General features: G+C 37.2%; 1 protein-coding gene across 2 annotated transcripts in view; it reads left to right on the top strand.

The window, feature by feature from the left end:
* The window catches only part of SETD3 (SET domain containing 3, actin N3(tau)-histidine methyltransferase), a 91,501-nt gene extending 80,154 nt beyond the window's left edge, over positions 1-11,347 (top strand). For both annotated transcript variants that reach the window (XM_090033988.1, XM_090033989.1), the window contains 5 exons: positions 1,349-1,423; positions 4,516-4,682; positions 5,336-5,421; positions 7,608-7,768; positions 8,841-11,347. In XM_090033988.1, coding sequence (XP_089890114.1) covers positions 1,349-1,423; positions 4,516-4,682; positions 5,336-5,421; positions 7,608-7,768; positions 8,841-9,287 — 936 coding nt within the window. In that variant the 3' untranslated portion in view covers positions 9,288-11,347. The remainder of the gene's footprint in view (positions 1-1,348; positions 1,424-4,515; positions 4,683-5,335; positions 5,422-7,607; positions 7,769-8,840) is intronic.
* Positions 11,348-15,800: the final 4,453 nt, after the last annotated feature.

Here is a 15,800-nt window from a genome sequence, read left to right as displayed (position 1 = left end):
CTTCCCCTCCTATTTTGCACCCACCCACCAAGAGCAGGGACAAGCCTGTCCTGGCACACTTGTCCTGTAGTGACAACTCTCACTCCTCCTCAGGGCCCTACTTGCCCAGCCCTGTAATGGCAAGTCACACCTGTGCAGGTGGGTGACAATCAGAGAAGGTTTTTAGCCTGAGGCAGTGGTTTTCAACCTGTGGTTCGCAGACCCCTAGGGGTTTTACAGACTTCCTTGAAGTGTCCATGAAAGATGACTGTGATCAGTCAAAAGTGTGTGAATACCCACACTTACAATTCAAAGGGGTCCTCACCTCTATTTGAAATGTTTTAGGGGTCCACAAGTGAAAAAGGTTGGAAATCACTGCCTTACAGTGTGACTGCTCCAAATGAGCTAACACTGATCTACATTTGAACAGCTCAAAGTGCCAACTGTACCAAGACCCTTTAAGAGAATTTGTGGCTCTGCAGTTTGTCCCTCTGGTCAATGGACTATTTTACTACAGTGTACCTGTGTAAAAATTGAATTCAGAAAACTTAGAGAAGTTGCTCCTTGATTGCCCAATTATTGCATACTTTTTTTCTGTCCAGACCCCTTTAGCTCTTACGATTAGTATGGGTTCTTTGTTGTGTGGGATTATTCAAGTGTGTAACTATAACAAAATAATTTTTGTTTAAAAGTTTTAGGATGACTTTACTTGCTAGTGAGCACATTTAGTTTTGTGACTTTCTTTTTTTTTTCTTTTTGAAAGGGATTTTATTCCAAAGACAATAAGGAGTACTTTTTCCCTCCTCTGCTGTATGCTTTTACAGAAAAAATCCCTTCAATTTCTAAGATTAATTACTTAACTTCAGATAAAGGGAATTATTTGCAAGTAAATTGGAGTTCTCTGAAGATGGTATCCCCTAAAGAGTCATAGTTGCTCCTTTTTCATTGAGAGAGAGAGAAAAAATGCACTGATATTTGAAGGATATGAGACAAAATAGCATACTCACTGTAGGTCTCTAGCGTACCTCACAGTAGTGTCTTAACATTCAAGAACTTTATAATAAGCTGCTGGATTTAGCTCAGGACCAGTGAGTGTTGGTCTATGGAGGGTACTTTCCTCAGAGCTTTCCCTTTGCTTTCTTAAATTTCTCTGATGCAGAGATTTTAATGTTCCTAACTAAGAAATTATTGTTTTATAATTCATAAACATTTAATATCATCTATGCTATGTCAGGTAAAGGAAAATATGTGCATGTGCAGTTTCTTCTGTTTAAATTCCACTTTAATAAAAGGTAGTTTTATCAAAACAGGGAAAAAACAAATGCAAGATGCTAAAGATATGTCTTTTTTTTTTTTTTTCTTTGGATAGATCACTACTGGCTACAATTTAGAAGATGACCGATGTGAATGTGTAGCACTTCAGGATTTTAAAGCTGGAGAGCAGGTAATATGAACAGTTATCTACACCTTGGTTTTTGGGTGAAGTATTGTGCAACATTGCATTGTTGCCCCTGAAGACGAGGGCACAAGATAACTGAACACATTGTAATTACCTGCAATTAAAGCCTTTGTATTTTTCAGGTACAGTTAATGTATGTAAAGATTTAATATCAAAGGTGAGGTCTTGCATAGCAGAGATTTTGTTGTACTTGGTTAATTTTTGACCAAGTTCTAGTAAAACTAAAAAAATTAAATTAGAATAAAATATATCCTTTTTTGCATCTGTAAAGATATCCTCCTTAAGACTTATGGGCTGGTCCAAACATTTAATCACTGGGAGGTGTATACAAATATTAGATACCAGTTGAGACATTTCAAAATGAAATTATTAAAGGACAATACCTCAGTTCCTCAGTTTTCATAACCAGCAGCAGGTCGCCGTACATTTCTTTATTGTTTAACTGGTATGTGTTAGCCTAATGGAGGTGACCAGCCTACAGCACACGTGTCACAAGTGGCACAGACAGCATCTCTGTGTGGTACATGGTAGATCAAGGAAGGGGGCAGACAACTGGCTGTAGTAGATAGGGCAGGGAGCAGAAAGCAGAGCAGCAAAACAGTCTGGGAGCCAAGGGGAGAAGACAGAGCAGAGCATCTGATTAGATGGCAGAAGTGGATCAGTGTGTGTTCAGGGAGGGTACAGGGCTTAATTTGTGACATGTATGCTGTAAAGGTTGGCCCACTGGCTTAAGAGTTATCCAATTGCCAAATAAGGGGTAGTGTTACCAACCAACATAGGTGACAGAGGCCATTTTCCGTCCCAGTGATTATTTGACCTGTACCATGTTCATCCCAAGGGCTTAAAAAAAAGAAATATACCTGAAAGTAATTTCCCTGGCCTTGGACTAATTGGTCCACCCATTCAGACTGAAAAACAGTGAATCCAAAGCATAGGAAATGTACTTATTGTTGAAAATAAGTCTTGAAGAAGTAGAAATAGAAGAAGCTCATTCTGGGGGTTGCCTAGCCGGCACTGGAGGGTGGGGCAGGTGGATTGAAGTGCCCGCCCCCCCCCCGGAGGGGAGGGCTCCAGTCTATCCACCTACCCACCCCACTCCAGCGTAGGCTGCGGAAACCCTGGAAGGGACCTCTCTCCCCTGCCTTCTTCCCCTCCTATCCTGAGAGAGCACCAGAGCCTGGGAGTCGGAGAATGGAGCTGGGGGAAGAGGCTGAAGAGACGCAGCCTCTCTCCCTAGATCAACTCTAAAGTGGAGCTTGGTCACACGCCTTCTGGACCCAACAGCTAACAACTGTTGGGTCAGAAGGATTGGTCTAACCTCATGGCTCTTTCTGTGAAGTGGTGTGAGTTGGACTGGGGAGCTTCACTTCTGTTTGTGGCTGTAAGATTGCTGACTTCTGTTTACTCATGAATTATACAGAAGTTTCATCTGACATCGAGTGTACATTGGAGTTGATCTAACAGACTTCTACACTGGTGTGTTCTGAGTTCAGGGTTCTTTTCCTTTTGCAGTATTTTCAGCTATCACAAGTATTTAAATATTGCCATTTAATATTAGAAGTTCCCCAAGCACTTTGGAGGGCAGTGTGCAGAGTTTTGTTAGCATGTTTATATACTTACAGTAATCTCTCCAATGTACATGGGCAATCCAGGCACGTGGGATTATCTATAATATTTTATGGATTAGGTGCATTAAACTACTAACCATTTACAGCCTAGGGTAGGGAGACATATAAAATACTGATTCTCAACCAGGTGTTGCAGCACCTGGAGGTGCCACGCCATCCTTTTAAGTGCTGAAGGATGCGACACAACATTAGTACTGTTTCACAGGAGAAATTCAGAGATTTTAAAAAAGGAATCTATAGCATCAGAAACATTCTGTTCTGGTCCTTTTTGACTTCTTGTGATGTTTCTTTGCTATAGAACTGCTCCTTTATTTTCTGTAGTCAACAAACAAATGAAAGCTAAGAGCTGGCATTTTCTGAGTGCTCTGAGTTTAACAAGGGGTGAGAATCACTGATGTAAAACTTAACAGAAAAAAAAAAATTGCATCATTAATTGGTTAAGCATTGGAACAGGCTACCTAAAGAAGTTTTAGGATCTCCATCCCTGAAAATTTCCAAGAAGCCGATTAGACAGACACTTGACTTGGGATGGTTTAGCTGGGGGGGTCCTGCCTTGAGCAGGGGGTAGGACTACATGACCTTATGGCCCCTGTAGCCTTACTTTTCTGTGATCTTATGATTAGTTTTGCTTGGCTTGGAGAAGAACAACATTGAACTCTCACCTTGTAAACTGGGATAGGTGGAAATTACTATTTCGATCTGAAGTTTACATTCATGTCTAATGACAGTTTGGATTCTTAATGGATCTTGAGTCTACCTCTAAAAGAAAGTATAGACATATCTAGAACTTTCATACTTAGGTAGTGTTCTTCTAGGTATTTTATAAGAAATAAAATACTTGTTTCGGTTTACAATTCCATTATCAAAAGAAAGGATAAATGCCTTGGTGATTACCGACTGCAACAGATAATATAGTGACTTGCTCTACTGAGAATTTTATATAGCCATTGTCAGGTAAAAACTCAACTTAAAACTATAACATTCTTTTTCTTTAATTATTTTTAAGCATTTACTTCAGAGTCTTACTGCAGAGTATATTAATTCACATATATTTTTAAAAATAACATATATTACTGAACATGTTCTTAACGGAACAAAATTGATTTAGAGAGTGTTGGGAGACCAAGGGTAATATAAAACATTCACAAAAAAATGAGATGTGTCAGTATATTTAAATAGCAGTTGCCTCCCTTTGTAATGGGGAGTTTCCATTCTCTATAGAAATCCACATCAACTTTTGGACACCTCTTACTTGAAGTCATATAACAACATTGCCAGCATTTTGAATAAACAAATGAAAACAAATATGCATTTCAGTTCTGTAGCCTCATAAACATCGTGTTATTACAATAAAATAACTTTTCCAGGAAATAACTTTCAGCTTATATCAGTTCTTTGAGTTTATCTTTAGCTTTTTTTCTCTCTTCACTGCTCTTTTCATCCTTCTAGATTTACATTTTTTACGGCACTCGGTCAAATGCAGAGTTTGTGATCCACAGTGGTTTTTTCTTTGATAATAATTCACATGACAGAGTGAAAATAAAGCTTGGAGTGAGTAAAAGTGACAGGCTGTATGCTATGAAGGCTGAGGTTTTAGCTCGTGCCGGCATCCCAACGTAAGTAAAACAATGAACTGGGTTTGATATTTGAATATTTCAAAGTGTATGAAGTCCAGTTAAGCATTATTAAATATGTTTTGTAATAGTTTGCTTAGGCCTTCAGTTTATATAGCAAATTAATGTCATAATGAAGTTTTAATGAATTTTTCTCAGCTGTAGCATTGTGTAATCTGGAGTATACAGGAAGGGAACATTTTTGGTTTTAATACAAACTTGAACAGAATCAGCCAATGGTTTAATTTGAACCTATTTGTGGGGGGGTTTTTCTTTCTTTCCTATCCCTTGCACATACATTACAAAGTACAGTTTGTGATCTGTATAAGTAACAAATATGTCTTCAGAAGAAAGTCCTTTCAGTTCAGGCTGCAGTATGATGGGGAAGATTTGTATAATGTTACTTTTTCATGAATTTATTATGAAAACCATACAAAAATTAATTCTGAGTTTTCCCCAAAGAACAAGCAGTTTAAAAAAAAAATTGTTTATCTCTTAAGACAGGTCAGAGAAGTTGTTCTTCAGTTTCTCCTTAAAACTGGTTTGACCTTGTTATTTCAACATGTTCCTGAGGAACACTGAATTTATTAAACATTGTATTTTCATGTTAGAATAATGAAGTTACCACAGTTTAACATGAGTTTGGTCTTTTTTAGTTCAAGCGTTTTTGCCTTGCACGCTACTGAGCCTCCTATTTCTGCCCAGCTTTTGGCTTTCCTTCGAGTGTTTTGTATGAGTGAAGGTAAATAATTTGCAACAATTTATGTTTATATGTGCGTTTTAAATGGAAAGGTGACAGATGTATGAAACAAACTGAAAATAAGTTTTTTAAAGTGAAAGATTGAGAATGGATCTCTTTGTGTGTGGGAATATATCAGAGAACCTGGACCTCCTGGCTTCTCATGAAACATAAGTTTAGACTTTAGACAACTGGGACTTTTAAGACTGCAATGCCTTTAAATACATAAAATTGTATCAATCGACATTGTCATTTGGCATAGGGACTGTACTGATGCTTCTAGAAATTGTTGTGACCTTCTGTACAAAGCTTCAGATGATGTAAAATCCTTCACTTTGAATGATGCTATATATGTACATCACTGCTTTTTTTTTATCCCCCTGTGATTGCAAAAAATTAACTTGCTCTGTGGTCTGATCATTTTTTCTTAAGGTTTAAAAATGGCACACCAAGACTTGGAAGCTTGCTCACACTTAATATGACAGTATTTCAGCTTTTACCACCAGATCTGGTCATGGGACTAGAAAATTCCAAAACATGTAACAGAAAATCCAGAAGAGATATCTTAGAGTTGAACAGCTTGAACATTTAAAACTGCATTTTTTGTAGTTCATAATCTATGATAAGCTTAGTTTGTGAAATAATACAGTGTAAGGGTCCAACTTTCAAATATGTATTCATTTATAACTGATTTTATAGAACTTTATAAAAGAAACCTTGGTATTATTAAGGTGAGGATGATTTAAAGGACTTCTGTAGCATTGTCAACTTCTCCATCAGTTCACTTTCTGCCATTCCTACCTTCAAGACAAGAGCCTCTCCTGTGAAAGTCAGTAGTAATTGTAGCATTTAGCTTTGTCCTGTTTTCCATAATATGAGTTACAGAATTGTTGAATTACTTATTTCTCACTAAGTAAATATTTACCATCTTCACAGTTAGGTAGAGCCTGGAGTTCATTTGTCACATATTCATATAATGGATTTATTACTTTTGGAGAAGTTTGGGAGTAGATTGCAAAATTTGATTTATCAAAATGCTAATCTTTGTAGAGTTAAACAGTCTGTCTGTTTTAACCTAGAGTTCTTAACTGTAGATACAAATCCATGCCACAGTTGTTCTCATGGCTTATATATATGATGGAGTTTTTCAGGTAGTTGGGGAACCCAGAATAAGTGTTGTGCATGATATGCTTTGGACTTCAACTTGTTTTGATATGTCTGGCTTTATGTACCAGGATAACTGGGTATTTGTGTTTGTCCTGGTCCCAAGCTTTGATTCCCTTTTAAAGGCAGGATGTCATAATTATGTAACAAGCTGGCTACTTTCTCTGAGTCCCAGATGGGCATGCATTTTCTTGGAGGAAACATACTTATGGTATGTTTATTGCTATAAAATGAATTGATGCATCCCAGTATGAAAACTGGTAATTGTCTGTACTCAAGCTTTTCATTGAGGAACAGTATTACATGCAAGTGGTTGATTCACTAATGAAGTCCTGTTCCCAGTGACCCTTTCATCAGCGAATGGAAATGTCACTCAATTCTGTTGGGTTAGCATTTTCTTACCAACTTCTGTCAGATGTTTACTTGAAGTTTGTGATAAACTTTTCTTCAGGAGAGAATTTTGATGATTAAAAGGAATAAGATTTAAAGAATGTATGCAGTGCTGTCATAAGCCACATGATGTCTTCTAACATATTGGAAGCACTTTTTGACCAACAGCTGTCAGTTTGTTCAACTAAAAGAAATTCCCTTTGACAATAGGAAAAATAACTGTACTAGTATTTATACATTCTTTCCCAGCAAATATTTCTATTGTCTACAAATACACACAACTCTTTCATGAAATACTCTATTTTGCTTGTCATAAACTATTATGTAGGACAATACATCTGTGATAATCTGTGAAGTAAGAGTTACGATATGTATGTTTGGCCAAAATATTCAGTACCTTATGTCAGAATAAAGTTGAAGGTTCATTTTGCTGTTAACCTCCAGACTTCCAGATGCCACTTTGAGAGTAGTACCAAAAATAGGCAGATCATTAGATAACTTCTATTAAGGGAAGAGATTTTTCTCTTCATAATATCAGATCATATTTTTGTAAATAAACTTTCTGTGACTTTTAAACTGCCGAAGTAAATGATGAGATTATTTTTTTAACAGTTTGTTTTTTATATTTACTGCAGAAGAGCTGAAAGAGCACTTGATAGGAGAACATGCAATTGACAAAATCTTCACCCTGGGCAACTCTGAATTTCCAGTTAGCTGGGACAACGAGGTTAAACTTTGGACATTCCTTGAAGCTAGAGCATCCCTTCTTTTGAAAACCTACAAAACTACTGTGGAGGTAAAGGGAGCAAAACAACTTGTCATTTTATGTAATCTCAAGTTTGTTGCATAGTGATCCTAGCAAAACACAGTCCCTTTCTCCCCCCTGAACAGCATCTCTTCATCTTCAAGTTGTTATAACTGTTTATGTTACCTGTGCTTTTACATATAAACCTTCCCTGCATTAGCATAAGAATGTGGCTGGGCTGCCTGGGCAGCAATGACTTCCAGTTGCCTCTGCCACTGTGATTACAGGAAAAGTTGGGGGGGCACGGCATTTTCCCTACCCACTGCCATCACTACTTGGGGTGCCTGATCCTGTTGTCCCATCCTACTTGCACCACTGCAAAGAACTAAGTAGCCTTTGTTTTTTCTCTCCTATATGTGATCAGTTTCAACTTCATGTTTGTGAGTTTCCCTGGTCTAATCTGTAAAGAAAACATACCATTTCTTATTCATGTTTGTTCATCATATTTAAAACTACTGACATGCTATGATTCTGCAGGCTTATCAATGCAAAGTACCTCTTCTCTTTAATGGACTTAATTGGGGCTACATAGAGGCACAAAACTTGCCCCTATAGATAAGCCTGCAAGATTGGAGGCCTTGCCTTATGTAATTAAAGGCTCCTGGTTGACATGGAAGTGAAGACCTGATGAGATCTCATGTGGGATCCCCACAATCACTCTTCTTGCCATGCCACTTGTGCATGGCAGGAGGCCCGACTCTGGGATCCAGCATCACATCCCATTGCACTTTATCACTGGTGCAGAGGTAACTTAGAATCTCCTGGTGCGCTCCTATGGCTGGGAGCCCCATCAGCTGATGAGGCTTCCACTGCAGTTGGGAGCCGCAGCCTGGTCTGTCAAGTAGTTAATAGTTTGCTCAAAACCAGCCACAAAATCATTACACATTTTTTGTGCAACTTTTGTTGCTTATTCCTTGTTTTAGCCACAGGTTAATGAAATTAGTGGTGTGATAAGTAACAACTTCAGATGTGATTAACTGGTAACATGTTCCAAGGGCCAAAGACCCATAAGTTGTATCGTTTATTTTGGTAACACGTGTTTTTTTTTTTTTCTTTTCTCAAGGATGACAAGTCCTTCCTGGAGACCCATGACCTTACTCCTCATGCGACAATGGCTATCAAATTGCGCTTGGGTGAAAAAGAGATTTTGGAGAAAGCAGTAAAGAGTGCAGCTGCCAACAGAGAGTACTATAACAAACAAATGGCAGATGGAAACCCCCTTCCAAAATATGAAGAGAGCAATATAGCCTTGCTAGAGAACACTGTGGCTGACTCTAGACTCCCAATTGTCTTGAGAAACCTAGAGGAAGAAGCAGAGGAGCAAGGGAACTTAAAGATTGGCGAAGCCATTGATGCAGAAGTCACAGAGAATGGGTTTGTAAATGGTGAAAACTCTCTACTTAATGGGACCAAATCAGAAAATGAAAATCTAAATCAAGAAGAAAGTAACAGAGAGACTGAAGATGCCAAAGAATCTTCTTCAGACAGCACTGATGAGGTTAAAGAATAGAGAAAATATAAAGTTTGACTTTATTGTGAAATTAAAATTAGCCGAAGTTTATGAACAGTGCATTTACATTGGTGTGTTTCTTTGTTAACATTTCTCTTTCTGCAGAGGAAAAATGTTTTTGCTGCTTTATATAAGAAAAAATGATTTTTTTTAAGTTATTTAAAAAATTTAGCATCCTTTTTCAATTAAGATTGCCATCTTGCTTTCAGGAAAAAAACCTGGGGAAAGAGGTGCCTTTGGAAGATTTTGCAGCCCTTTGTGGAACAAATGTATTTTCTTCCTGGGGAAGAATTAAGCTCTTCTATCTGCTGTGCTTTTGTTGTTCTGTCACTCTGACTACCGAAATTAAAAGCTTGCTCTGCCTCCTGCCAAGAAAAGCAGAAGGCAGGACTGACTCGGTATTCAGCATGAAGGTGGGAGAGCAGTACAGCAGAAAACTGGATAAGAGGATCAGAAACTTAGGAGACTGGAAGAAAACCTGTTTAAAATCAGGTGCGCTAGTCCAAAAAAAGGTAAGGTGGCAACCTTATTTTCAGTAGTTTTAAATGTTGATGAGAATCCTAAACACACACACACAGTGATTTCTAAGGATTTCCATTTCCTTTTTTATGTTTTGTTTTTACTATATTAAGAACATTTCATCTTTCTTCCTTAAATCAAAGTTAGGCTACTACAGTACAACATCCACCTAATTTTAAAGGCTGACTTTTTTTTCTTTTAAAGTGATACCTTTTTATTTACAACAATGGAGGTGGAAATGGAGAAGTTGAAAGCAGCTAGGCCAAGCCACAGTTTTAATCTGTGTTGTTCAGTAGGGTCAGGTCTCAGCTTCTTCCGGTTTTCACAGTTAGCTGGAGATTTTCAAAGCTAATTTTTTTGACTGAACCATTATTAAAGGTAAAATATGATTTAATATTCCTGTCTGCTATTCTTTCATTTTATGTAGTTGGATACAATGCTGAATGTGACAGCAGTTAGCTTATCTTATTTTAAAACTTCATCTTTTGGTTGAAATATATTTGCTACTGTTTACCTAAAGGAAGAAGAGTGAGCAATACTGTTTTTTTGGTTTGGGGCAGACTAAAACCAAGTTTGCTGCATGTGTTCCCACTTATATTGTGTAGCAGTCTGAGGCACATATCTTGGCTTACCAATACAGTGCCAATCAAGTCTGTTATCCAGCAGTGTTAGTTGTCCCTCTCCTCCATATAGTAAATTCTGTGTAAAAATTATTCCAGCATTATAGTGCAATACCAAAATGATGGTAGTTTCAAGGCTTGGCTTTGAAATGGCCTATTTTAATATACAGCTTAATTCTTTTGCTCAGTTTTTAAGAACTTTCCCACTTAACAAAACTATCTTTAAAAGTTCTAAGGAATGGAAAGACTGGGCAAAGTATGGATAACTGTTTAAACTTAAATATAGCAACTTACTCATTTAGGACTAGTGGCAGTAAAATGCCAGTGGACATATTTATTGTCTTTTATTTATTAGAGTTTTGCTTCTTTTACAACTTGGAAAAATGTGCTTTTGCATAAATCTTTGGTGCAATACACATGACAAGTAGTGACTTCCATATTGCCATAGCAACTTCGGTGTTCAACTGCGAATAAAAAAAAAGTTAAATAGCTTTTTCTAAATATTTCACTGAGAATGGTGTTTGGCCATTACACATGGGGATATTGTTTTCCCATTAACTAGAGGCTGGACCAATATTTTTGTAACTATATGCTGCCTGTAGGTAGAATAGTATGTATTTTCATTCTGACAGTTTAAATGTCATGTAAGTCACCACTCTTCAGGTTATTTTTATTAGAAACAGTATTCATCCACTTCTGCTTCTGCCAGTTCCATTGCACATATATCAAAGAAAGTGAGATGATAACACCCAACAACAACTTGTGTTACCTGAGCATTATAACTGTAATCCAAAATTTAAATGATTTGGTTTGATACACTGTATTCTGTTTCAATGTTTGCTGTTATCTATGGCTTAGCAAACTCTGGTAACCACAGGATAGATCGTGTGGGTTTTCTTGAATAAACTTAGTTCTACAATGTCTTTAGTGGTAAGTGTATTATACAAACAAAATCCAGCATTTGGCATTGACATGGTGTTTGTGTTAAAGGAGGAGAAAAGAACTATAGCTGGTGCTCAGTACAATACTAAATAGAGGGCACACCATAAACGCCAAGTAATCGTAATAAGCAGAAGAAAGCACTGATATACTGTATGATTTCAAACTCCTATTTCTGGTGCATATTGGTGTTACCTAGAGAAGGAAAACGCCATGCTGAGTACAATAAAAGTGCAGAGTAGTCTAATCTTGCAGTTTACATTCCTAGTCAGCAAAATTAATTGATTCCTTTAGAAATGCTAATTGAAAACTTCCTTAAGCCTTTGAAAATCGGGGAAAGGGGAATGATAAAATTGGCACTGACAAGCCCTCATTGCCATCTGTCATGAAAACAGACCTATCAAAGCATTTTAAAGTTAACTTTCTTCTTAATGTTTGGGTAAGAGGCTGTTCACACTATTCCCAGGCTAAATGCCAAATGTTGCTTCTTCTATTTAGTTAGTAGGAAGCAGTAAGATTTCTCGGACTGTTCTCCAAAAACAAAATAAAATAAAATAATAAACAAAATGTTTGAATTCTGCGTGTAACCTAGCTACTGATGGGTCGTTTCCCTAACAACCCGTGCTTTTTGGCTTTGTACAGCATAACCATGTCCTTATAGCAGAACTGATGAGACTTTAAGAGCTAAAATTATAAGGTAGAGCAGCAGCTTCTGAATTTTATTGGTTCTCATACCACCTTTTTAAAAATGATTGCAAAATGAATGGATAGAACATCAAGTACGCATGCCACACATGCATAACACAGTTTGGGACTCCTTGGGCCAGTGTAAGGTAAGGGCATTTGTTCAAGTTACCATGAGGTGTGAATTTACAGCCCATCAGCTTCTCCTGCATGGGTGTTCTTTCCTAGCGGGAAATTGTGAGGTAACTCACTCCACTTTCATTGAGGTCAAATTACCTGACACAGCACAGTGAAAGCATGCACAGGGGCAGTTACTGTGGAATAACTGAGGCACTGTAAATTCACACTTTAGCTTACCTTGTGACAAGTTGTGTACCCATAACCCTAAGAATGCAAGTTTACTTTTAGGAACTAGCCTAAAATTAGGTATTTCTCTCTAGACATTTTAAAATTGGCCCTCAACCAGACAATAGAAAGAACTTCAAAGAGACACTGCATGTTGTACTGTGAAGTGCGTTAAGACACAGTAAGTTTGTTGCATGTGATACTTTAGATCTTCTGATTTGTGTATTAAAAAGAACATTCTTCTGCTTTTGCTAGTTGTACAGCTTGCCTGGGAGGTGGCAGAATTCTGAAACAATTAACATTTCCTAAACATCTCAATTGTAATCCAAATGTAAAAGATTTGGTTCAATCTGATGCATTACATTTTATTACAGTATAAACTGCTTTTTTTTTTCTGGAGAAAAATGGGAAGTTCACCAAATTTTCAGTATCCAGTCATCCCATTTTTTCTCATAGATTACCTGTGCCAAATAAAAATGTTAAAAATAAAAAGACGTCCAACAAAATACTTCTGAAATAGTAACATTCCAAACCTGGCCCCAGTTTCTTGGCAGATTTAGCTGGTGTTACCTGAATGGAGATTTCAAATATGTCTAGAGAGGGCTTTAGTGATTGATCTTCTAATGTGCAAGATTTCTAATATGCTATATTATTACATGTGCTATGCTATGAACAGTTTGCTTTCACGATTACAACACTGAGAGAGTATAGATTCATAGGTGTCTCCACAGTCTGCTGCTGCCATCTCTTCTTTGCTAGTGATTATTCATGCACCTTGGAGGCCATGTTCAAGATTTTCATGCATCAAGATGAGAAATGAAACTCAGAAAAACTTTATTGTGGAATAAAAAAGCAATAAAGATTCATATTTCCCCCCCCCACACACAGCTAGAATCTTTTGTGGGGCTCCCTTAAAACAGAGATGAACTTGTGACAGCTATGAAACTGAAAAAGGCACAGCAAAATCAAGCATTGCTTTTGAATTGGCTTTTACAGTGATACAACTGTTTAAAGACAAACAAAGTGAGACGTGCCTGCTTGCTATCAGAAACATTTGTGTTCAGACAGAACCTCAGAATGGAGATGGAGCACACACTTGGAATCACATAAGCAATTTATGCTGATGATTTGCTGGGCTTGGGTGCATATGCAGTGGAAGCAAATCTGGCACAGGGGCTGGGCTTGTTTCTCAGCAATAGAGGCACTAGCATGGCCTTTGTGTTGCATATTATTCAATGTTACTAACTTGCTTTTATTTTTGTAATATCTAGAGATCAGAGTGTATTTACAAATTAAATCATTGTTAAATCACGTGACAGTATGAATCATGACCTGACCATATACAGAACAAACTAAGCTTATCTGAAAAATGATTATCTGCACTGTCTTGGAAATGAGTCGGTGTGTGTGTGTGTGATGACAGGACTTGAACCATCACAAACCAAAGGATGTCCAATTTGTGTCTAGTGGTCTTACAATGACCAATTAAGCCAGTAAAACCCCAAAAGTTCCATTCTGCCCCATTAATGGGAAGGTGCTGATGTTGATCATGGATTAGGGACTATAAGCAAAGACACTTAAGAGAGAGAAAAATGAGTGACTGGTTGAATGCTAGTTTGGTGTAAAAGCTGGGGGTAGCTTCACTGTTTTTAGCGATCACTTTAAGTTGCTAGATTCTAGGAAACTTTTGAATTTGAGTGATCACTAATCTGGATTCAGTTAGTCATGTTTAAAATAGCCTCTCCATTTAATGCTATGAAAACAGAAGTATTAATTGATATGGAATTTTAAATAAGTTATGAGGCTTTCCAGTGATTAATGAATGGAGTTTCCTTCTAAACTCAGTACTTTGCTCTTAATGCAAAAAAAACATTTGTGGGGGCATTTTTTTTTCCTGTTTGCTTGTTTAGGGTTTTTTCTTTTGGACATGACTAAGAAGAAACTTGCGTGAGATGATGCTCATAACAACTTTGTAGCTGGTATGGAGAATACAATAGCCCTATTTTTCACTTGCGTATATTGATTGTAAAGTCATGGAGGTGTTATCCACTAAAATGTTCCTTTACAGATATGTTCAAATTAGGTGGCTGGCAACTACCTAAAACCATACTGCTTTTCATCAAAACATGTCAATTATGCAGAACAAACTTTTCACAGATATGTATCAGGTTTGGTGAATTTTTTGTTAGGAAAGCTTCCAGATCCAGGATTAAAAATATCTCAGAACCAGAGTGATGGATAGGTCAGATATTCACCTGAGATGTGGGACATCAATGTTTGTCTTTGCTTTAATTAATATTCATATAATGCAGAACCGCTCTAATGATCATTAATGAGGCACACAAGACTTGGATCTCAAGTTTTCCAAGTTCTAGGTGAATGGCCCTCATCACTGCCCTATTGACTTCTTATCCCTGGATTTCCCAATAAATCTTTGCAAAATCCTGTGCTTGTCCTGGTGCAGAACAAGAACAACTTGGTCATTAAAACATGGTAAAATGTAGCAATATACCTCCCCTCTTATGCCTTGTTTTTCTATTCAATTCATCTGCTTTTGTTTATAAATTAAACATTTCAGTAGTTTATTGACATGCTTCTGTGGCTTTACAGAAAGATTTTTAAAATCTGTGAGAGGATGCCATATCACTAACAAACCCAGACCAATCTATATTGAAATGTTAACCTAGAAGGTAACAGTTCATTACATCTCTGCTGCGTCCTCCAATTTTTTGTTTTTATAAATATCCTTTTTATAAAAGCTGCCATTCAGCTGTTTGTTGGCCTTCTTTGCAAAAAGAAAGGGTATGAAGTCTCTCCACTCTCCTGTTCGTCTTGTAGATATCCAGGTGTATGAAGTCCAGTGATAAGTGCCTGTTTATCATTAGGTCAAACTCGCTTTCCCCAACATTATTCCCTGTCAGTCACCATGCTAGTGCTGCTGGCTACTCACCCAGCATTCCTCATTTCATTGCTAATAAATGATGCATGTACTTGTGGAGTCCAAAGGTATAAATAACATACTTTAAAACTGAAACAAATACACACACAACTTGACATACAGTGCAAAGGATTCTCAAGAATAATACTTCCAAGGAAGCCACAGTGCCTTGCAGCAATTAAATCAAGTGCTTGGATGCTAAGAATGGTTTATTATAATTGCACATAGGTAGTAATTTATTAAAGTGGCTGTTTCTTTTGGCATATGTCAAAAAGGTCAGAGTTTAGACTCTTTTGGACATTAACCTAGTCTTTTGAAACTCTGAAGTTCTACTTTTTGGTCATTAATTTCATACATGCTAAGATTGTGACAATTAACCCACTTAATAAAGGTCAAGTTTAATTTTTTTCCAATTTCTGGAACACTTAACTTTATTCCTTCTTGAAAATGGGCAGGTACAGAATGATA

Source organism: Crocodylus siamensis, chromosome 2 (genome assembly GCF_052110815.1).
Source record: "Crocodylus siamensis isolate JL-2025a chromosome 2, ASM5211081v1, whole genome shotgun sequence".
In the NCBI taxonomy this organism is placed as follows: domain Eukaryota; kingdom Metazoa; phylum Chordata; order Crocodylia; family Crocodylidae; genus Crocodylus; species Crocodylus siamensis.
The sequence above is the reverse complement of the archived record's forward strand: the minus strand, read 5'-3'. Positions and strand labels throughout refer to the sequence as shown.